The sequence below is a fragment of the Monoraphidium neglectum genome, assembly GCF_000611645.1.
Source record: "Monoraphidium neglectum strain SAG 48.87 unplaced genomic scaffold scaffold00507, whole genome shotgun sequence".
NCBI classification, from domain to species: domain Eukaryota; kingdom Viridiplantae; phylum Chlorophyta; class Chlorophyceae; order Sphaeropleales; family Selenastraceae; genus Monoraphidium; species Monoraphidium neglectum.
In genome coordinates this window covers 3013-25438 of record NW_014013121.1, presented here as the reverse complement: position 1 = coordinate 25438, position 22426 = coordinate 3013, and the positions used below count along the sequence as shown (strand labels likewise).

Genomic DNA, 22426 nt, shown 5'->3' with positions numbered 1-22426 from the left:
GGCGGCTGTCATTACCCGCGCAGGTCGAGAGGTTTGTACTCAGAGGTGCAGCTGTAGAAGGAGGCGCAGCTGCTGGTTGGGGTGCGAGGGTGCGGGTGACATGGACCGTGCTGATAGATGGGGTTCGAGACGCCTGTGACGCCGACACGCAAAAACGGCCTCCAGAGGTTACTTGATGTCCAGCCGGCCGCGGGGAGCGCGGCTGCATCGCCGCACCCCAACAGGGCGTTGCTACACTACATGCGAGCTTGCTGTCGTCCCTTACCGCCCTCGCCCTCTCCCATGCCTCCCACGCCCCTGAGCCCAGGGCTCGCCTTGAGCAGGGTGTGCGCGGGCCACCTCAGCCGGCACGAGGGCGTGTCACCGCCCAGCCGCAGGCACCCCACCAGCACATCGTAGCGCGGCCACAGCCCCGCCCCAGCCCCGACGGCCCCGCCGGCGCCGCCGCCCGCGGCGGGCGACGCCCCGCCGCGGCCGTCGGGCGCTGCGGCCGCGGGCGGCGGAGAAGATGAGAGGCGGGTGACTATGGTGGGGTGGGCTGGCAGCTCAAAGGACTCCCCCACAGCCTGCAGCCCGGCCACCACCTCAGGGCCGGCCGCCGGCGCAGCGCCCGCAGCCGCTGGGCGCTGCCAGGGCCGCAGAATGCGGGGCGGCAGGAGGAGCGGCGGCAGGAGCGCCCAAAAGGGGTCGGACAGCTCGGCCCTGGGCAGGGTGTGTTAAGTGGGAGAGGGCGGGGAGGGACGCAAGCGTGAGGACCCTGGCGGCTGGGTGATCCATGGCACCCGGTTGATCCATGAGCACACAGAGGGTCACGCAAATGCTCAACCATGCTGTGCTCCAAGTGCAATTTCCTGCAACCATATGCAGGGTTTAGGGCCAACTCGCTCAGCAGGAGCCTGCGGAGGCAACCAGTCCCAGCCCCCCGACCCTTCAGGCAGACTTTCAATCACACAGTTGGTGGCCTTCTGCCGCCCTCAACGAACTTGCAACACCCAGCCCCACCTGCACGCCTCGCACGCGTGGTGGCCCGCAAACTCGTCCGAGTCCCGCGCCCCAGCGCCCTCAACCGCCTGCACGGAGGCGCGGGGGTCCTGGTCGGCCGCAGTCCCCTGCGATTCTCAGTGAGAGGGCCGGAATGATGATGCTGGTGAAATAGGGCACCCCACTGCATGGGCTGTGATAGGCACGTGATTCAATCCAGCATACACAGCAGAAAAGTAAGTGATTGAGATTGGACTCAGCAGCAGCCTGACTTCTCAAGGCAACAGCAATACATCTCCCCGCTGGCAGGGACATTGGCACAAACAAGGGAAATACCATTCATCTCCACACACCTCGCGAGCGACCGTGCCCAGGTCCACGACATGATACATGGGCGCCTCAGAGCCGGTCCCTCCCCGAACATCACTCGTAGCCGCCGTCAGGAGCCCCGCCGCTGCGCCTGCGTCCCCACCGCCGCCGCCGCCCACTCGGCCGGCCGCGACGCAAGCAAGATGCTGCAGCACGCCGCAGCACGTGCAGCGCACCAGCGGCGAGCCGGCGTCAGTGGCGGCGCCGCCGCAGGGGCAGCGCAGGCGCGCGCCGGCCCCCAGGTCTGACTCCTGGGGCTGTGGCCGGGGCGCCCTTGCCGCGGGCTGGCAGCGGCGCAGCTCTGCCAGCACAGACGCGTCCACCCTGGCGACCGCGGCGTCAGCAGCGACGCTGCGCAGCTCAAGGCCCACGCGGCTGTCGCTGGGCGCGTAGCCGGCTATGCCCGGCGCTTTAGAGGGGGCAGCTGCGGGGGCCGCAGCCTCGCCTCGCGGCGCGCTTGGTGGGGGCCGCGCTGATGGCAGCCCAAACTGCTGCGGTTGAACAGTCTGCAGGGACTCCTGCTGCTGCTGCTGCTGCTGCTGCTGCTGCTGCTGCTGCTGCTGCTGCTGCTGCTGCTGCTGCTGCTTGCCTGCCGAGCGCCGGCCCCTTCCTCGCCCCCGACCACCTTGGTTGGTGCGCCCCTGCTGCGCCCGCTGTCCCTGCTGGGCCGCCTGCTGGGCCGCGCTCTGCTGCAGGTACTGGCGGTACGCCTCCAGGCACAGCGACTGCGGCCCGTCAGCCAGCAACACCTGCTGCGGCTGCTGCTGCGCCGCCGCAAACTGCAGCAGCTGCTCCCCCGGCGACAGCGGCAGGCCGGGCGGGGCCACGGCTGCAAAGCCAAAGGCGATGGCTGGGCTGCCCGCGCCGCCACCGTTCTTGACCGGCGTTGGGGACTGGAACAGGAAAGCGCCGCTCAGCTCGCGGCTGGGCATCGGCAGGAGGTGCAGCGGCGCGGCGGGCGGGGACGAGGGAAGGGGCGCGTCGCCGGGCGGGCGTGCCCCGGGTGACGCGGCCGCATCGGCGTTCGGCTCGGCCTGGGCGCCCTGGACAGCCGGCTGGCATCGCTGGTCTGGACCTCTCTCAGCGTCCAGGCCACCTGCCTTGCCCGTCCTCGCCCGCTTGGTCGGAGCGCCCTGCTGCGCGGCGCCGTCCCCGGCGTGCGGCTCACGTGAGGCCGCGACCGCGTCTGGCGCGGCCCTGCCTGCGCCCGCCCCGCCACTTGCAGCAGTGACGCCACAGCCGCTGGTTTCTGGGGGAGCCTCGACTGCACGTTGGCTGGCGCAGCTGGTGTCTCTGTCGATGGGGTCGCCGCCGCTGCTTGGGGTGCCATTGCACAGAGGTGCATCGTCTGGTGCCGGCATCTCTGCGGCAGCAGCTGCGCTGGCAGCAACGGCGGCCGCCGCTGCCACGCCCGCAGTTGCAGCAATCATAGCAAAGTCGTCGTGGGCGCTGCGGCTCAAAACGCGGGGCACCCCACTACCGCTGCCGCTGCCGGTGCCGTTAACGCTGCCGCCGCCCCTGCTGCTGCCTTTCCTGCCACCCCTGCCGCTGTTGGCGCCCAGGACCGCACCGCCTCTTCCGCCGCAACCCCGGCCGCGCGGCGCTGCCCTCGCGAGCGCGCGGGGCGCCCTTCCGGAAGAGGACATTGGCGCGGGCGTGGGGGGAGGCGGCGGCGTGAGGAGCGCGCCGCTGCTCGAGCGGTCCGGCGTCCTCTGCCGCCCTGTGGTGGATGGCTTCGGGGTGTGCTGCACAGCTCTGGTGGACCCTTGAGGCCCCGCCGGCGTCGTGGAGAGCTGCCGCTGCGCCTGCAGCAGCTCCTTCTTTGCCTTGTGCCGTGACGTGGCAGGGGGGCCCGGCTCCTTCCGCCGCTTCTTTCGCGCCGGCTCAGTGGCGGCGCGTGCGACCCCGCTGGGGGTGTCACTGCTCGGTGCCTCGAGCGCGCCGCTGCTGCCGCCGCTGGGGGTGGCGGCGGGGGCCTTGCGCTTTTTGGGGACTGTTGTCGCGGGTGTCGCAGCCGCCTGAGCTGCTGCCGTGGACTTTGCGGATGACGGGGCCGGCTTGGGGTTGACAGTCGCCGAGCCCCGCATGGGCTGCTCAGCCGCCGCAGCAGCCGCCGCCCGCCTCTTTGCCGCAGCAGATGGAGGCGCCTGTGACAGCCCAACCGCCTGCTGGGATGCCGCAGGAGCTGTGGTGAAAGAGGGCGCCGCGAGACAACCCGCTGGCCTGGGAAACGCCAGGTTTGACGTCAGCTGCGTCGCCTCTGAGAGAAGGCAGGACCCCACCTCGGGCCGCGCCGAAAGCAGCACTGCCGCCGCCTCTGCCTCTGCCGCCCGCCTGCCCTCCTCTGCAGCACCAGCCCTGGCGCGCGTGGCCTCCGCTGCCCGCCTCCTCCGTGCGGTGGCGTCCGCCCCGGCGCGGGCGCGGTTGGCCGCCGCCTGCTGTTCCTGCGTCAGCAGCACATGCACGACGGTGTAGCACGGCGGCGCCGGCGCAATCGCCACTGGGGAAAGGGGCGCCAGCTGTTGCCACAGGGGCTGCAGTGGGTATAGCGGCGCATGCGTGACGTAGCGGTGCGGCGGACACTGAGGCGCCTGTTCAACGGCAGGCGTGCGGGCGGGCTTCAGCGGCGGAGGAAGCAGACCCAGCGGCGGCGTGGACGGGCCCCTGGGTTGGCTGAGGGTGGTTGCGGTGCTTTCATTCAACTTCTCGTCGCACTGCCGCTGAAGATAGTGCTTCTCTTGTCGGTGATCATCTTCCTCCTGCTGCTCCTGCTTGGCCTGCAGCGACGCCTGCCGCGAAGCTGGGCCCACCAGCGCCGCCTCGGCCGCCAGCTGGCCCCTCGTCCTCGGGCGCACTTGCGGCGCCAAGTTGCCACTGCAGGTGGTGGGGCCGAGCTGAGCGGCGGCTGCCGTGGAGATGGGAATTTCAGAGGCCAGTGCGGCAGTGCGGGCCCCGCGCGATGCTGAGGGGTTGTCGGTGGCGGTGGCAGTGTCCGCCTGCTGGCCATTGCTCGTGGCGCCGGAAGGGTCTGGAGTGGCCTGGTCGTGACTATGCAGGGCCAGGGTAGCCTCGATGAGGCTTAGCACGGCCTGGGTAGGACGTATTGTAATGTAAGATGAAGGGGCGCCAAGCTTGATGGCAGTAGTTGGCAGCACGAGGGAGTGGCAGGAAAGGCGCAAAAGCTCCAACAACCCATGCGGCTGGTACATGTCACATGTAAGGGCGCATGCGAAGCTGCGCGCACACGCAAGCAGCGAGGGCCCCTCGCTCAAAGTAAGCTCGCTGCTCGGCGATGGCATGCAGCAGCATGTGCTGCATGCCCACAACCATGCTTGCGATTGACTGCCCTACAGCACCATGCATAAGGCCGCGGCACGTGCCCCCACCTGCCGCCGGCCCTTGTCAGAACCGGATGCCTGCTGTAGGATCTTGCGCCTGAGATCTTCCCTGGCGGCGCGCTTGTTGATGCCCAGGGTTCCTGCAACCTGGACCAGCACCTGCATGCAACCGCATGAAATGGAAATGGGAGCCGTAATGGGGCAGATGTGGCAGCGCATGCGCGGTAGCGCGGATGCTGTCCTGATGCATGCGCAGGTGGGTACAATCGCATGATTGGGTTCAAAAATCAAAGAGCGCAAAGGGGCGTTGCTGGGCGGGCTGTAGCCCATTACAGACCTAGCCCAGGGCGGCCACATACGAGGCAGCATGCGCAGCAGGCGCGGCAGCTGGGTGCGCTGGCGGGGACATGGAGGCGCCACCAAGGGGCCCAGCAGACACCGTATAGACATGCATGGATCCCCTCTACAATTTGATGCAAGCGATCCGACCGCACACGAGTGCAAAGCGATGATCTGCACTCTCGACAACCGAGTCGCCCTCGCCTTGGCGGGAAGCTCGCTGAGCCGGGCCTCTAGAGCCTCCATGATGAGTTTCTTACTTCCGTGATTGCTATCTAGCACGAACAAGAATGTGCGGAAACATGCGCATGCACTGGTTATCATCATATCATGGGCGCCGATTTCGCACCTGCTGGGCTTGGCACTGCTGCGAGTCCCTGCAACTCAAGCTGACTGGCTGGTTTGACAGTCGTTATTTCATGTCGTACCCCAGACTATAAAGACTACAATAAAAGGAGCTGGAATCTATGTTACTCACAAGTGGCCAAGGCACGTGCCCTGCCTACACAAGGGGGGACATGGATACGTACGGGCACTACAGCGGCAACGGGGCCCGATGCGACATTGCAGCCGCATATCAGGGTCTCTTCAGGGGACAAAACATGCGCACATAGAATGTCATGCGCGAGGGGTGTGATTGTACAATTTGCAAACAAGCTGTGCGCTACAAAACGCAAACCGCCCTAAAGGGCCGATGTGGCCATTGACCGCCGCTGCTGCTGCCTTGCTTGCTGCCACGCCGGAGTCGCAACAAGCCCGGGCCTGTTGCTGGCCGCGTCAGTAGCGCCGTTTGTGCCTCCCCTGCTGCTACTGTTGCCGTTGCGTGTGCCGCTCACGGGGGCCCCACTGCTGCTCAGATCTGGTGGAGCAGGGCCGTACACGCGCCGCCGCTGCTGCTGCTGCCGCTGCTGCTGCTGCTGCTGCTGCTGCTGCACCACCTGCTGCACCACCTGCTGCACCTCCTGCTGCTCGCCCCCTGCCTGTCGCTGCTGCTCCTCCGACCGCTGGTCGACCTCCTCTGACAGCGCTGATATCCGCTCAGACAATGCCACGTACTGCAGTAAAAATGGAGATCAACGTAGCAGAAGGGGGAGTTTGATGATTATCATTGCAAGCGTGCTCCACATACATGGCCACATAAGTCTTATCATGCAACAACAAGACGTGCACAACCCCGCGAATGAGGGGACAGTGCGACATCCGCTTCAAGCTGCGCCCCTGCGCACCCGCTGTGCCACCGCATCTGTATCCAGGTCATCAGAGGCTTCAAAGTCCTTCAACTCCCAAAACAGATCCTGGAGATCGCGGTGAGGTTATGCGCCGATAAGGAGCTGAAGAGCACAAGTGCAAAACCGGGTGATCGTATCAAGAACGCCGAAACGTGCTTGCCACCAACCACCACAATAGTCATAAACACCTTGCCTGCCTTGACGCAGTCGGGCATGTCCGCAAACGCAGGGCTGACCGCGGCGTGCGCACAGACAGTCAAGCCAGGGACGCCAGACTAGCAAGATCCCTCCTTGCACATGCTGCATCGCACAATCCCCTCGCACGCCCCTCATCTCGAGCCCCACCTGCAGCTCCGCTAGCAGCTCCCCAGGAATCTGCGCTAGCAGCTGCTGCAACTCGTCCTCATCCGCGCCTTCAGAGACCATTTGGGAAAAGTAGCTGCCCGATCACGTGGGGGTGTAGCGGGGATGCACACGAGGGTGTGTGACTGTAAAGCAACTTTCATAGCGTGCGTGTGCAGGGGGGATTGGACATATTAATCAGACAGACTCGCTCAGAGCAGCGAGGGCATAGCTGGCGTCCTTGCAGCTGGGCCACCTCTCACCCTGTTGATAAGCAAAGCATTGCACAGGCAAACCCACCTGCTGACAATGAAAACGATGCAGCAGCACGAAGGACGCTGTGCTAAACGCCAACCTAGTCACAACTAAAGCTCGGTCATGGCCAGCATGAAGTTATGTAAACACCTACCTCAAAAAGTCTGACGGCAGTGAGGCGTCACGCAGCATGTCCATAGCGAGCTGCTCCTCATCCGACAGCTCCAGCGGCGAGGCGCCCGCGTCAGGGCCGGCGGCAGATCCAAAGGGCTCAAACTCATCATCTTCGCCGAGCTCCGCCGCCTCCCGCAGAATCATTTCAAGCTGCGGCAAGTGCTCGGGCGGCAGGCCGGCGCGCATGCTGGCGAGCGTGGCGGGCGTCACGGTGCGGCGGAATTCAAGCAGCTTCTGTCGGTAGGTCTTGCTGATGGCGCTTTGCAGCAAAATGAAGTCCTCCGTCTCCTGCTCGGGGTCCGTCGGCTGCCTGGTGCTTGCCGAGTCCACCACCTCTGCCGGCTGCACGGGTCCCCGCTGCACGCCGCGAATGCTTTGAGGTTGATCACTCCTGCTGTTTGAGTACACCTTGACGCACCTCGGAGCCCTGCAGGCTGCAGGGCACCCGCTGCTGTGCCGACGCAGCACGGACTGCATGGCGGCGAGCGGTATGTGAAAACAAATAAGCTATGGAACGGGCGCGTCTCTCAACTTAAAGCTGTACATCACTAAAGATCACTTTATCGAGGATGTTGATCTGAATTGTCTGTAGATCAAGTGGAGCGCGTGAGAAACCGTGCCGGATACGGATAGGCATGCAACTACAGCCATGTATTCTTAATTGCTAGATTTTCGTGGGATGGCTTTGCAGGCTGTCAGCAACTGCACAGGGGTCTGTTGTGAGCGCCGTCAGCGGCACTTGGTGAGCATGCTCATGCTGAATCGAGGACGACAGAAACCCCATTTGCACCACAGTCACTGGAGACAAGCACCGGCAGGTATTGAGAGAAGCAGCGGGTGACACCCTGGAATGCATTGACTGGTTGACTGGCAACCAAGATGACTCCTTTGGTGTCAGGTCAGTGCTTGTATGCTGCTAGTCCGCCGCCCAAAAGATAGAGGCAGCTTTGGTGGGCTTACTTCAGCCGAAGCTCGGGTAGGTTGGGAGGTTGCAGCTAACGGATTGCCGGCGGCATGTGTCTTGCAGGCGCGGAGCCATGGACGGTGGGTCAACGTCGCAGGAGCCACGAAAGGTGACCCACGACAAACTGTGCAGAGGTTGTGGTGTCAAAAGGGCGCGCGGCCTGGGAGGGCAGCAGAACTCTGCCCCAAAAATTGCGTCCAAAACGGTGTCTTGATGGGAATCATAGTGCAGCATCTGCAAGTACACCTGGGCGCCATGCCTGGTGGGACGAGGCATGCACCATGCAGCATGCGGATGCACCGTTTGAAAGCCACCGCTTGGGCATGAGTAATGTGCACGACAATGCAAGCGGCATCAAATATAGGCACTTGCATCCAACGAGGTCCAACCCAGAGCGTCAAGGGCTGGAGTGCAATAGATGGCGGCAGGTGAGCCTGGCGTGTGCGCGCCCTTGTTGACAGCAGCTTCATACCCTGCCACCAGCTGTGAAAGTCCAAGTAAGCATCCATTCTGTCCAATCAGAGCTTGCCGACGGCAGCTAGGATAGCAACAACTATGCCCCCTATGATGCACGCCACCAGTAAGAAGGGTACCACGACCACCTTGGGCCGCACGTGCAGGTGGGGTCAGGGGGAGAGGCAGGGACAAGCAGGTGCATTTCAGCATGAAGCCAACAACATGCCGCATTTGCAATGCGCAACCAGCACCTGCTGCGGGTGAAAGAGCAGAGTGAGTGCATCGTGTGCGCCCTGCCGTTGGGCGCTGTAGAGACACACATTCACACACACACACACACGTGCGCGCGCGCGCGTGCATGCACGCACGGACACACACGTGTGCGCAAACACATACACAAACACGCACGAATGCATGAACCGTCACATATAGCAGCCCTGATGGCACTCCTGCATGTGGCACCCCTGTTTGAGGCACCCCCTTGTGGCATTGGCCTGATCACCGATGCCGGTACAACGAGCCTCTCACCAGGAAAAATATGCCAAAGAGAAAGCAGGTGTCGGCCCTCTTGGCCTTCGCGGGCTGTTTGAGGTGGTCCTCGATCAGCTGCATGTTGCGAAAGTTGGCCTTGTAACTGCAGTGAGAGCGGTTCACGCAATGCAGGAAGGTGCGGTTTGGGTGAGCTACGCCGCGGCAGGAGGGGCCAAACAACCATGAGGCCAGGATGCATCGTACACACAATTTTCGGGCATGAGCAGAGAGCCAGTCATACACAGCCGCGTCCCACATCCACGTCCCACAGGTGCCGTCCCTGCTTCCGCAAGTTCCAAAATGCCATTTCAATCCGGAGTTGCGCCCCCGCGGCCGCCCCCCTCCCCCCACTCTCCCGTCCCCAACCCAAACCCCAGCACAGCTTTGTAAGACGACGCTGCATGATCGTGGCGCCTCAGCCTGAAGCGCACCCGAAGTCGAAGAGGTCTCCCAGGAAGGGCACGACCCCAACGCACGCGTCCACTGCCTGGTTCACGGCCATGTGAGCCACCAGCCTCTTGGGGAGCTGGTACCTGTACAAACAATGTGTGAAGTTTGGAGTTGCTAGGTTGCTGTCAGTGGACGCTCTAGGATGGAAGATGCCCAAAAGGTCGGGGTTCGGCCGGCCCAGGTGCTCAGCGCCAGCAGCGGGGTTATCAGCAGTGCAGCTTTGACACAGAAACCAGCATTGGCCTTTTTTAAGGGGCATACCCGCCCTGTGCTCACTGGATGGCTCTGCTGACGATGTAGAGGCCCACCATAGCACCCCACGCGTCACCTGTGCGCAAGAAGGCACAGCGCGAGCATCAGCCGCCCGTTGCCAGGGGAGCGAGCGCCACTTGCGAGAGCCAAGTCGCTTGACTATCAGTGGCCGCCTGACCAGCAAGGCCCTGATGCCACGCCCATGGCGAATGATGCTGCCAATGCGCTTCCGCGCCAAAGCCCGATACTCAGGTAAGTTGTACAGGAGCCACGCATGGCTGCAACACATCTTAACCATTGATTCTGACCTACGTAGGGGATCATGCCGATGATCGCATCTGCGCCAAACTTGTAGCTGCGCAGCAGACAAAGTGCGAGTCCAGCGAAAGCCAGGGGGTGTCAGTGAGGACATGGCATGACGCGGTGTGGGCAGTGCGGGTTTGGACCGGAGGGTGCCGGGCAGGGGGGGGGAGGCAAGAGGTGCATCATGGCAGCACATGTGCGAATGGACTGCGAGCTGAACCAATTGAAACCACTTGTTAATCTTTTGCTGCTGCCATAGCTGTCCCGATCCACTTGCCCTGCTATGCACGCCCCATCGTTGTGATGTCAGCCCCATCACTCACCCTACGATGGGCACTGTGATGCCGGTGTCCATCAACTTGCACAGCCTCTGCATGCATACAAAGCGGAACGACATAGATGTCGGGGCACGGCAAGGCCAGCCCGGCCAACCACGGACCCTTGGATGCCAAAATGCACGTCACACCACGCCCGCTCGACCTGTACCCGACAGCTCACGCCCGCGCCCGCGCCCGCTCACTCGCAGGTTGCGCAGAGATGCCAGCTGATCATCATCAAGAGTGTCCCCCACAGCAACCTGTCCCATCTCTATGTCGGCGGGCGCTGATTTGGCCGAGCGCTGCGGCCCTTGTGTCCCCTGGACGCCCGCAGGGCCCGGCGTCGACATGGCGCGCGACGATGTGCCGAACGTGGTGATGGATTCGGGTGCAACGGGCTCCCCTGTGTGTAATTCATGCAATGAATATGCGGCAGCGCCTGAGGCAAGCGCCCAAAGCTTGACGCTGCTGCAAACTGTTCAGTTCATGTGTTATCGCCCGCGGCCCGTCCGCCTAAATGATTCGGCGCTTACCGAGTTCTTTCGGCGGCGGGTAGTACTTTTCCTTGAAGAGCCCCATGGCTGCTGCAAGCGATCTCCGTTCCAATGAACGTCGGCAGCACTCTTTGTGCAGCAAGCAATGAGGTATGCGGGGATCCACGTGTAAGCTCCGAGTTGCATATGCTGGACAGCGGCAATCCTTCACATCGTGAGTACCGTAGCAATTTCAGGGGGTAGCGTGGCTGCGCCCAGGCTGTGTCCGGGGGGAGTGCTGTAACTGCAGTTGGTGATGCCGACCACAGGTGCCTGAGCCTGTCTTGCCCCAACAACCCTTCAGCTGACGCAGTAATTGTATCCTCTTCACTGCATGCATGCTGCGATGGAGATCGGCTATTACATTTACACAGCAATGCTTTTGCAGCAATGCTCAGAAGTGAAAATGCTGGCACGTGCCTGCGTCCTCTTGACATGCATGGATGGTGCATGGAAGCTGCTGGGCAGTGGCAGCAACCGGGAAAACTTCGCGGCGTGTTGGCGGACTTGCATGTCCGGGGGGGGGATCATGTTCAACAACCTGCGCACATGGTATCAAGCGTAGTCCACACTCATGATTTGCGATGTGCGTGTCCCAAAACCCTGGACTCGCGGCTGGACATGACCTGTCCATGCGCATGTCCCAGCAACAATTTCTTCTTTGGACTCTGTTTGGAGCCACCCATGATTATCATCGACCGGCATAAACTCCAACAACATTGACCTGCGGGTGGTGGTGAGTGTACCTGGTGCCAAAAGAGCCACAGTATGCATCGCCGTTCACTTGTTGTGGAAAATGCAGCAGTGCTTCCAGAATTACATGGGTGCACGCATGGCCGCAGCGGCTCTGCTTTCAGATGTACGTCAAGTGTCAGCAGCAACAGCGCGAACCCAAGGAGAAGCTGCACTTCTTGCCCATCGCAGCGGAGGGCCCTTATACAAGGCAAATAAGACGTCTGTTCTCGTGTTATGTGACATATCCGCGTTTCCTGGCAGCAACCAACGGTGGTTTCGATTTGAAAACCCCCGCTCCGCGGGCAAATAGTCGCAGTCACGGGCGGCAGAGGAGGTTTAATAGCTAATCAAACTCCTCAGATATGCCCGGAGACGGGAATCGGGGCTGCAGGGGCCCTGGAGGGCTCCCAATAGCTCTACTGGCAGTGGTGGTGCTGGCTTCTGGGGTGTCGATAGTGGCAGGGCAGTGCATTCCAGGTGATTAAGGGATTATTAGTTGTCTCATAGGAGCTTAATCGCAGGGATGGCTTCTGCGGGGCTTTCGCGGGCGTGATCGCCCGCGGGTTGGCCGGGCGGCAGCACATCGATGACAGAGCAGCCAATTTATGCAGCCAATAAACATCAGAAGCAAAACATGCGGCTCGTTGAAACGAGGAGCCGGTCAACAGCTGGCGCTGGCGCACACGGCGCAGCGCTGCTGCTTGTGCAATGCATGCGCCTCTCGCCCACCCTTCCCCTGCACCTCGCATCGCACTGCCACGCCGCACCGTCGCACAAATCCTGCAACCTGTCACCAACCACCACCAGTCTCCGCCGAGTTTGTGCTCACTGGCCTCAGCCGCGCCGACGGCAACCGAGCCAACCACGAGATCGGGATCTGCCTGCCACAGTTCACGGTCAACGTCAGCACCTCGTGCATGCTGTCGATCAAACCCAAGTACTCTACATCTTCCTACATCTCACTCTTGGTCACTGGCTACGGAAAGGACGGGGGCCCAAACATGCCAATGGCCAGTGACCCTGCCGGCCATGTGGCCGAGGCGGTCAACAAGCAGGCGGGCTACTACTACCTTGACCCCAAACGCTGCCCCCAGTCATACTCAATGAAGATCAAAGGCTCCAAGCTGCTAGCAGCAGGTGCGGAAAGCGCTGGTGGTATGGGTTGAGGTTGTGCGGCGGCAGTGAGCGCCCTGCGGGGAAGGCGGAGAAGGCAGCACAGGCAGGCGCGACCCTCCGGCTTCGTTTTGAGGAGCGAGCACGCCCCTCTGTTCAAGCAGATGCTTGGAACACGGCCTTTGGGTCCACAGCAGCAGCAGCAGCAGCAGTAGCAGCAGCAGCAGCAGCAGCAGCAGCAGCAGCAGCAGCAGCAGCAGCAGCAGCAGCAGCAGCAGCAGCAGCAGCAGCAGGAAGGCCAATCTGTGATGGGTGGCGGCAGGAGTGGCAGCGGTAGAGGGAAGTTGCCGGGCAAGCTATGCACAAGCACACTGGTGAAGGGGGGCTCGTCGCGCTGTGATGCCAGCTTTGCAGGATGAGGCGATCCAGCAGTGGTCAGGCGGCAGAGGTGCCATGCAGGAGACATCCTGTGTTACGCTATACGCACTGCTCCAGCTCTGCGCACTGCTCTGTGCAGCTCGCTGACTCAACGCACCTCACCCCCAGATATCGGCTCACTCCTTCGGAAGGGCATCGGCGTCGGCGAGGTGGTGCTGCCGAGCGTGACGTTCTCACCCAACGGGATGGTCATCACTTGGAAGACCACGGGGCCCTTGGCACAGGAGCTTTCGTACACGGTGCGTATGTTGCTTGCAGCTTGAGCGCGGGTGTGCGGTATCAGTCACAATAGGTGGGCAAACAGCATTGTGAAGGTACGGCACCGAGCCGCAGCAGCTCTGCATTTGGGGGTTCAGCGGCAGAGCCAGTGTGACGTCAGAGGCAAACCTAGCTGGGGCAGCAGCAGCAGGCGCGACAAGAGGCCGGGACGTCATGGCTATGACTGTCAGAAGCAGCAGAGCTTGTTTGGCCTTTAAACAGGATGGGCAGCCCAGCTGCTGCGCCATGTGCTCAGGCCCGTATCCGCTTGATCAGCAGTGCTTGCAAAGCTTGGGTGTGCGACATGGTGATACAGTGCCCTACTCCTGCGAGCTTGCTGCTATTCCTGCACTGCGTCCTGGCGGTTGATCAACTGTCAAGCGGTTCCCTGATCCCTCACCTGATGCCCCCCAAATGCACAGGCCATCCAGAAGACAGGCGGCCCAACCATCCCCGAGTTTTCCGCCTTTCAGGGCTCCCCAAACAACTACTGCTCCCTCCTTGACATCAACCCCGCCTACGACCTGGACTCCAACCCCGCCGACGGCATCGTCGATGCCAGCACCGCCACGCTCGTCGGACGCCTGCCGCGCCCGGTCCCAGGACACCCCGGCAAGTACGTCTGCGCGATTGCGCCTGCCGGCGGGTACGTCAAAGTCAAGAAGAGCGCTGGGCTGGTCGTCCCTGACCCCATTCGCTACATCTACACGGCTGATGGCCCAAACTCTTACATGTCCTGCAATGCGGGCCAGTACCTGTACCGCCTCGGAGCAATCCGTGCGCCCGACGACCCGGGCAGCGACAGCTGCCAGCAGTGCCCCAGGGGCAGCTACGCAACAAGCAGCGCGTCGCTGTGCATTGCGTGCCCCGTCAACAACTACCAGGTTCGTAGTTCAATGGGCGGGTGGTAGAGGACGGGGAATTGGTGTGTGTGCAGACCAGGGGAAGGCAGCGAGCAGATTGGAGGTCGTGCAGCCGTCATCTTGCGAAGGTTGACGGCCTGTCACACCTGGATACACACCAGGGTTGATACTGCTTCGTAGGTGCCCTGTCGCAAAGTGCGCAAATCTATCTTTCTGTGTTGCTTAAATGCTGCATCTTCCCGCAATCATCCTCACGCCAGGACAAGGCCGGACAGCGCAGCTGCAAGCCCTGCCAGTTTGGCTACGCGCCCTACGCTGGCGCAGTCCGTTGCATGGACTGCTACTACGGCCGCCCCTACTGCTCTGAGGGCTTCAGTTCCAACGAGGTTATCTACACATGCAACAGCATGCGGCTCCCCGAGGGGTACAGCCCCGAGGTTGGGTTCACAGTCGTGCGCCCCATGGACGACCCGAGCGAGAAGGCCGCCGCGGCGCAGTACTCACCCATGTTCAAGAACTGCAACGTCAACGGCGGAGGCTCGACCCTGATCGCATTCAACGTCTCGGCGGAATGCCGCGTGGACATGTATGTCGTGGGGGACCTGGGCCGCGGCGGAGGGCAGTGCTCGCAGGACCCTGTGGGGAACAGCATCAACGTCTTCTACACCGGTGGGTGTGAGGCCGACCGATGAGGCAGCAAGGTTTGAGCTCTGGGCTGCACCTCGCGTGTGACGGGTGCTTTCCATTGTCACGGTCACACTTGAGGCAAATGGACTGCCCGTTATCGTGGTGCACAAGCCTAACTTTGTACAGGAAAAAATCACCTTGTCACAAGAAATCATATTTTAATCGTCCTCCTGCAAACAATTGTTGTCAGCATAGCTTGGCGGCCACTCAACCCCCTCATCAATCACTCCTCCACTCTGGACCCATCTGCGCAATTCTTGCCCGCAGCCCCGAACATGATTTCGTCCTTGACCAGCAAGGGTGTTGGCGCGTGGGGCGTCGGCCTCACCGGTGTCGTCGATTCTGAGGGCCTCACCACCAAGATGTTCGCAACCTCCTTTGGCACACGCATCCCCGACGACTTCTCGCAACCGTCAGAGTTCAAGCTCGTTGTGAGCACCCTGGCCCGTCTTTGCGTGGGCCGGGTCAAGCCTGCACAAGCAGCTCAACACTGGCAGGATGTGCTCAAAGCAGGCTGCATGTTGGAGCGTGATAGCTGAATCCTCACTATCATAATGCTGTCTTTAAATGGCTCAGGGGTCTCGCCTTGTCCTGGCAGGGCCAGGATGGGCTAAGGCCGCCCCCTGGAGCCCCCCATCTGTGTGGGGGGGCAGGACCCCTCCCCCCCATCCCCCCGGGTTAAGGGTCACAATGTGGTGGGACTGAAGGACCCCACTTTAACACCAGATTAGAGGTTTGAGCCTCAAGCTGCACTGCTCCATTTCCCCCCATGCAGCTGCCTGAAAGCGGTTGGAGCTACTTGGGCGGCGGCGACAACGGCCAAGGGCAGAATTCCAATGTGAAGGGTGTCAATTTCGACCCCTGCCCAGCAGGTGAGCACTGCGCATCAAAATCTGAACCACTTGCATGTCCTTTGCCCTATGGGTTTGTCGTCTTGTACGGCAAGCTGCCAGTGTTCTCCCTTACAAGCATGTTTGTCACATCCGTACACTGTTTGAGGTTTGAAGCCGCTCGACCCAACCTCCCAGGCACAAACAAGGAAATGCTGAATGGAGACGGCCACTCAGACCCGGGGGAGGACCCCAACTCGCTGCTTTCACACTTCTGTGTACCCTGCGGCGTCGGCACGTTCTGCAGCAATGACGGAGGTGTGTCTCTGCTTGTATCTTGCACGCCACATGCAAATTTTACCCATTTGTGCCTAGCCGGCCCCTCGAAAGCAGCACGACGGCAATGCAGCAGTCTGCTTGGTTTGTAGTTGGGATTGTGTTTTGTATTTTCCTGTTTCTACTTGCCAGGTTGACCCTTGCCTGCACCTATCAGATGTGCAGCACACAGTTGAGACTGTGCGTCAACCTGCCGCTGTGCGTTGCAATGCCCCTCTGCAGAGTCGAGCGCACCGCAAAACTGCCCGGCCGGCACCTTCGGCCCCATCCTCGGTGCCAAGAGCCAGGAGGGCTGCGTCAACTGCCCCATCGGGACCTTCCAGGACATGGACGGCAGCTACACCTGCAGGACCTGCGCGCCAAACACGTTTGCGTCCGCGCCCGGCGCCACGGAGTGCATCTCCTGCGGCGACGGCTACGAGGTCTCGGCCGCCGGCTCCAACTCGTGCAACCCCTGCGCCCCGGGGTACTTCCGTGACAGCGCGGTGTCTGAGCTGTGCCAAGAATGCCCTGCCGGCACGAGCTCGGGGGAGGCGGCCGGCAAGTGCGCGGTCTGCGAACCAGGTGAGGCGATTACTCCCTGCAGTGGGAGGTGACAAGTGTTGAAGTGCTGAGATTCAGTGGACTTTGATGCTGCATTGATTGCAGCTTCTCTTGCGTCGATGCAATCCTCACGGTCGCTGTTATACCCACAGACTTGCAGCTGTTTCTAGGTCTTCATGTTTCAGCACAAAGTGCAACCCCAACCTGAACGCAATCACTGCCTGTCCCTTCCGACCCACCCAGGCACCTACACCAGCCAAACCAAATCGGCGTCCTGCACAGAGTGCCCCAGGGGAAGCTACCAAAAGTCCTATGGGCAACGCAAGTGCGAGCTGTGTCCCATCGGCACTTATGGCGACTCACGCGGCCGCAACGCCTGCAAGGTCTGCCCCGTGGGCACGTACAACCCCAACTGCGGCTCTGTCACCGCCACCTCCTGCGTGTGAGTTGCGCCAACGGCATTGACAAGTGGTTTGAGCTCTGCCCAATCAGCAGTCAAGGAGTGCGGCTGATCCTAGCTGCAACGTAGCACCACATCCTGACGTAATGCATGGTTTCTGTGATAGAAAGCATCGCCAGAGGCCCTCCGCCACACCGTTGACTCCCCACACGCTCATCGCCCCGGCCCGCCCCATCCCCCGCAACCAACAGGCGCTGCCCCGCCGGCAAGGCCGCGCCGCGCCCCGGCAGCGGCAGCTGCAGCGGTTGTGGCGCCGGCTACTACTCGGACCGCATTGGCATGAGCAGCTGCCGCGCCTGCCCGGCCGGCACCTACTCAAAGGATGGCGGAAGCCGCTCCTGCTCGCCCTGCCCCAAGGGCACCTTTGCCGACAAGTCCGCCTCCAAGGCCTGCCGCCCCTGCCCTATCGGCTTCTTCTCGCCCTCGACCGGCGCCGCGCGCTGCATGTCCTGCCCGGCCGGCGCCTTCACGTCCACCCCCGGCGCCTGGAGCTGCGCCCGCTGCCAGCCCGGCACGTACTCCACCAAGTCTGCCGCCGGTAGCGCGATCACGTGCGCGGTCTGCCCTCCTGGGTCATACAGCTACTCCGAGGGGGCCACGCAGTGCCTGCTCTGCCCCGCCGGGCAGTACGCAGACGGGTCCGGCAGTACCAGCTGCAACGTGTGCCCCCTGGGGACCTACAGCAGCGTCATCGGCAGCCACCAGTGCACGCCCTGCAAGTCGGGCTGGACCACGATGGGCATTGGCAGCAACGGCAACGGGGACTGCTCGGTGCGCGTCATGCTCAACGGCGGATGATCTGCAGCGACGGACGTCCCAAGGCCCAGGAGGTCGACCTGCCAGGCCCTGACCGCATGTTTGCAGGAGCCCCAACCGACAGGCAGCCCGGGTCACATCTCCTTGTCAGCCAACATAACGCAACGCAGTCCATGTTCAGTTCAGTAGGAGGTTGCTCTTTTGCGCGAGTTTATTGTGTGTGTACAGTTCTGGTCCGACCTTGCTTGCTGAACGCTCGGCACTGCAGGGCTTCTTGGGCGATTGCCAACGTCCGGCGCCGGCCCCAGTGGCGGGCCTTGCCTGTGTCAAGCGATGCATTCGCGACACAGCTGCCCGTGCAGCTTCTTTAGTTTGTTGCTCGTGTGTTGTCATCTCAATGCCACCCTGCCGGCAGTATTTGTTATTATGTGTGGGCCAGGCAGTCAACGGGTGTTTGGCCATGCAAGTTTGACCCACATTCAGAATTACACCGCAGAGCCTACGGCCTCCCTTGCTCAAGGTGCGATGCATTCATTGATGCCCTCCCAAAAACCGTGGTTTCCCCTGCGCCAGGCCCTTACACACTTTCTCCCGGCGCGCCAGCAGCGCTTTGGAAGTGCTGATCCTGAAACACAATGCAACGGGTGCACGAGCGCTGCAGTGGTGCAGGCTATGCAGCCAAAACACACATCAAACTCCCATGTAAAACGGAGATCAAATGTTGCAGAATAAATCTGCTGGACTCTGCAGCGATGATATATATGGTGGTCATCTTGGCGCAAGCTGGGCCCGCCGAAGCACGTGCCATGCCCCAGCATGCCGTCACTGCCTGCCCAGTGGCTGCACGACAACGTCCCTCGACAGCCGCTGCGTCGCAACAGTGTATGTGTATCTCAGAGTGAGTAGCCGTGCAGGTCACGAGACACTTCTTGTCAATTCTGATCCCAACAAGCCAGTGCGCTGTGCTGGCGGCCAGCGACCAGGATCGGCCGGATGACTGAGCAACGCTGGGGGCGAGCGCGTGCGAAGTCAACAGTATACCTGTATTGCAACTGCCACACCACCGGGACGTGCTGTATGTAACAGGCTGGATCGCCCTGCTGTAAGCCATGCATGCTTATCCGCTCTGCTGTGGAACAGCAGCCAAGGGCGCAAGGCATGTATCAACCGTTTCCTCATGGGCTGTATGGTCTGTGTTCGGCGACTGAGCCATCCTGCCCATTCCAATGCAAGCGGCTCCTTGCGTGCCCAAGAGCTACTCCGTGACCATGGCCCTGCCGCCGTACAGAGTGTCGGTCCCGGCATTTGTACCATGACTCTGTATGGGGCTAGTGCTGAGAGAAGGTGTGCTCACGCGCCGCCGCACACCCAGGACGGCCCCCTTGTGTTGGTTGACGTTGGGACCTGTGTTCGCATGCTCTGATCTGCAAACCCTTGAACAGCAGTCTGCATATGAACTGATTTGGTGATACTCACATATATTTTGGCCCAGGATGGGCGTTGGCATCGAAGGTATGCTCATATGCACGCCCCCAATGTCACCTGCAGGGCGTCCAGTCACCTTGGGCACCTCAACCTGTGCAACTGCAGAGATGATGACCCCAAGAGGGCGTTTGTGCCTCACAGGCGTCTTGCGTGGGAGTCTATCATAACAAAACACTGCCGATTGCGATATTCATGCATGTTACGGTCGTACCGTAGTGTAGCCTGCGTGTGCACCCGGCCCATCAACGAACGCGTCATCTGCAAAGGCTAGGCCTGCGCAAGCTCCCTTTCTATGTCGCAAGATCTGGGCTCTGAGCGCCTGTGCCGCGCACTGCGCGCCGTGTTGTCGCTGGCGACGCACCGCGGCCGCATCGCCAACGTGCGGGCGGAGCAGGCGCTCGAGGTGCTGCTGCATGCTTCCAACGGCGCGCCACAGGCGCTGCTGCCTGAGGATCTGATGCTGGAGCTTTCAAACGCGGTGGCTGAGCAGGCGGCGTCCGACAACCGCGCGCGCGTCGACCTGGTGCTGCGGACGCTGCTGCTCGTGATGTCAAGCAGCGATGGCAAGTTCGTGCGGCAGCAGCAGGTGCGCATGCAGCGGTTCGAGCATAAATGCCAGCTTGCGCTGCACGGCTGTCATGCTGTGTGCCCCTGATGTGCGCGCAGCCCGCGGGCCCGTCGTTCACTTTGCCCCGCCTGATCCTGCAAATGCCAGGTCAAGGTGGTTCCCGGCCTCGCTGCGAGCCTTGCACGGCACGTGATCAGGTGGGCGGACGACCCCGACGTGGTTTGGTACGCCCTGTGCAACCTCAACCTGGTCTGCCAGCCAGACGCGAGCGCGGCGGTGGAGGAGGTCCTGGCCGCCCCAGGCGACCTGGTCGGCGTCCTGCTGTCGCTGGCGGCCCGGCTGCGCAATGACAAGGCGGCGGCGTACGCCCTCGGGACGCTGGGGCGCATCTGGACCCACCTGCTGACCGAAGGGGTCCATCCCCGCGCCGGCCATGTCCCAGCGCGCTGTGCGGCTGCGACTGCGGCAATTACGCGAGCCGCGAGCCTCTTGAAACACCACAGGAGACTGGACCCCGCATCGATTGGCGGCGTCGAGGTGTTCCTGGGCTGTGTCACGTCATCTGCTGTGGCAGCGCCACAGCTCTCATCGGCCGACTTGTCAGGGCTTGCACGTGCTACGGCCGAGATCCTTTCGTCGCCGCAGTTCCGAGCTGTAGCTGGAAGCACGAGCATCCTGCTGGTGCACCTGCTGTCGCGCGACCTGGCGGCGCGAGGCAGCGCAGCGAGTGCGTTCTTGGCAGTCCCAGCTGCGCCCGCTGCTTTGGTGCAACTGGCTTGTTGCGATGAGCCAGTCATGAGAAAAAGCGCGCTGCAGTCCATCGAGCTGGTGCTGTTTTCGCCCTGCAAAGATGCCGCCCGTGCGGTCTTTCTCCGCCTTCCAACACTCGCGGCGCTCGTCTCGACCCTTCGCCTTGATCACGATGCTTTCAACGGCCTCGCACCTGAGATGCATGCACACGCCTGCACAGTGGCCGCTTCACTGCTGCACGACGACTGCGGTGCCGCTGCGGACGCTTTGGTCCACCTCTTGGGCTCTGAGCCACAAGCAATGCGGACGATCATGCACCGGTTGATGGAGTCGCGCATGACTGATTTTGCATCGTGCGCGTCCCTTGTGATCCTAGGGGCAACCATCGACGTGCTGGAGCGGCAAACACAGGCTGCGCGCCGAACCGAGCTGGCGAGGTCGCTTCTGATCACGCCCGGCCTTTCCCTCGCTGTTGCGTGCGTCCTTGAGCGCGTGCTGCAGCATACAGACGCGCCCAATGCCAGGATGTCGTCGACCATGTATATTGCCAAGCTGGCCAACATGCTCCGGCGCATCCTTGTGTGCGCTGGGGGGGTGCGTGCAGCCGACGAGGTGCGCCACGCGTTTCCCACCCTTGCGCGATTGATCCTGGACCAAATAGCAGGGCTGGATGGCTCAGCAGCGTCCGCTGAGCTGGTAGGTCTGCTCAATCTGCTGACCCTGCATCTGCTGGAGCCACAGCAGCATCCACAGCCATTGCGGCACGGGCAGCAGCAGCATGGGCAGCAGCAGCAGGGGCAGCAGCAGCAGGGGCAGCAGCAGCAGGGGCAGCAGCAGCAGGGGCAGCAGCAGCAGGGGCAGCAGCAGCAGGGGAAGCAGCAGCAGGGGCAGCAGCAGCAAGGGCAGCAGCAGGTCCCTCAGAAAGATCAAGGGCCGGCGGATGCAGCTGCCAGCAGCAGTGGCGCATGCGTCCTCGCCAGCGCCGGCGTGGGACCCACCGGCATTCCAGCCGTCACTGACACCACTCCACCCTCAACAGCACCGCTTTCAGCCACAGCGGCAGGCAGCGCCCAGCCGGTGACAGCCACCAGCCTGCATTCCGGTGCCTGCTGCGCGTTTTGTGGGACAGCTGCTGCGGCCGGAGGACCGCGGCTGCGTCTGTGCCGCGGCTGCAGGGCCGTGCACTTCTGCTCCGACGCCTGCTTCAAGGCGGGGTGGAAGGGCGGACACAAGCAGCAGTGCCAGGCAATGCAGGCGGCGAGGCAGCAGGCGGGCAGCAGCCAGGGTTCATGATGACGACCGCGTGGATTGCAAGTTGACGCGAGGATTGCACGCTTGGCGCTTGAGTTGTCATTCAAAGGCACGTTCCTGGGTTCAATTCTGCAGAGCCCTAGGCCTCAACGGAACTATTGTGTTCTGTACAATAACGCCACTGTTTTACATTGTACCCGCCAAATTGAGGGCACGCGCGTGTGTGAATAAAGCACACAACACAATTGCAAATGCTTTGTGAGAGGGCTGGCATGCTCATGTTTGGTGGTGTTGGCGGTGTATGTCGCCTCCAACTGCCCACCATTGTTGCCGCCAAGCTACAAACCCACCAACACAACACACAACGTAACAGCTCGCCAGGGGGCCGTTTTCTGCCACAGGTTGCAGCTGATAGGTGTGGCTCACAGCAGCCTTGCAGCAGGCTCGTCACACAGCTCTGCCTACTGACACCGAGACTGACCCCGCGCCACGTCCCTGCCTCAAATTTGGACCTGCGTCA

General features: G+C 62.1%; 4 protein-coding genes across 4 annotated transcripts; 2 read left to right on the top strand and 2 right to left on the bottom strand.

The window, feature by feature from the left end:
• Nucleotides 1–236: 236 nt before the first annotated feature.
• MNEG_3863 (hypothetical protein) lies at nt 237–2282 on the bottom strand (the record flags this gene model as incomplete). The annotated part of the gene is made up of 3 exons (XM_014047664.1): nt 237–702; nt 1003–1109; nt 1335–2282. The coding sequence occupies 3 exons, from the start codon at nt 2280–2282 to the stop codon at nt 237–239; spliced, it is 1521 nt and encodes a 506-aa protein (XP_013903118.1).
• A 4721-nt stretch (nt 2283–7003) lies between these two features.
• MNEG_3862 (hypothetical protein) lies at nt 7004–10879 on the bottom strand (the record flags this gene model as incomplete). The annotated part of the gene is made up of 8 exons (XM_014047663.1): nt 7004–7384; nt 8976–9081; nt 9410–9511; nt 9705–9756; nt 9989–10035; nt 10307–10353; nt 10504–10703; nt 10834–10879. 8 exons carry the CDS (start codon nt 10877–10879, stop codon nt 7004–7006), a joined length of 981 nt encoding a protein of 326 aa, XP_013903117.1.
• A 1690-nt stretch (nt 10880–12569) lies between these two features.
• MNEG_3861 (Sushi, von Willebrand factor type A, EGF andpentraxin domain-containing protein 1 Flags: Precursor) lies at nt 12570–17894 on the top strand (the record flags this gene model as incomplete). The annotated part of the gene is made up of 10 exons (XM_014047662.1): nt 12570–12705; nt 13228–13358; nt 13800–14261; nt 14501–14909; nt 15195–15358; nt 15703–15799; nt 15956–16075; nt 16316–16657; nt 16880–17078; nt 17288–17894. The coding sequence occupies 10 exons, from the start codon at nt 12570–12572 to the stop codon at nt 17892–17894; spliced, it is 2667 nt and encodes an 888-aa protein (XP_013903116.1).
• Nucleotides 17895–19629: 1735 nt separating this feature from the next.
• MNEG_3860 (hypothetical protein) lies at nt 19630–20563 on the top strand (the record flags this gene model as incomplete). Its single annotated transcript, XM_014047661.1, has 3 exons — nt 19630–19923; nt 20053–20267; nt 20551–20563. 3 exons carry the CDS (start codon nt 19630–19632, stop codon nt 20561–20563), a joined length of 522 nt encoding a protein of 173 aa, XP_013903115.1.
• Between the last annotated feature and the right edge of the window lie 1863 nt (nt 20564–22426).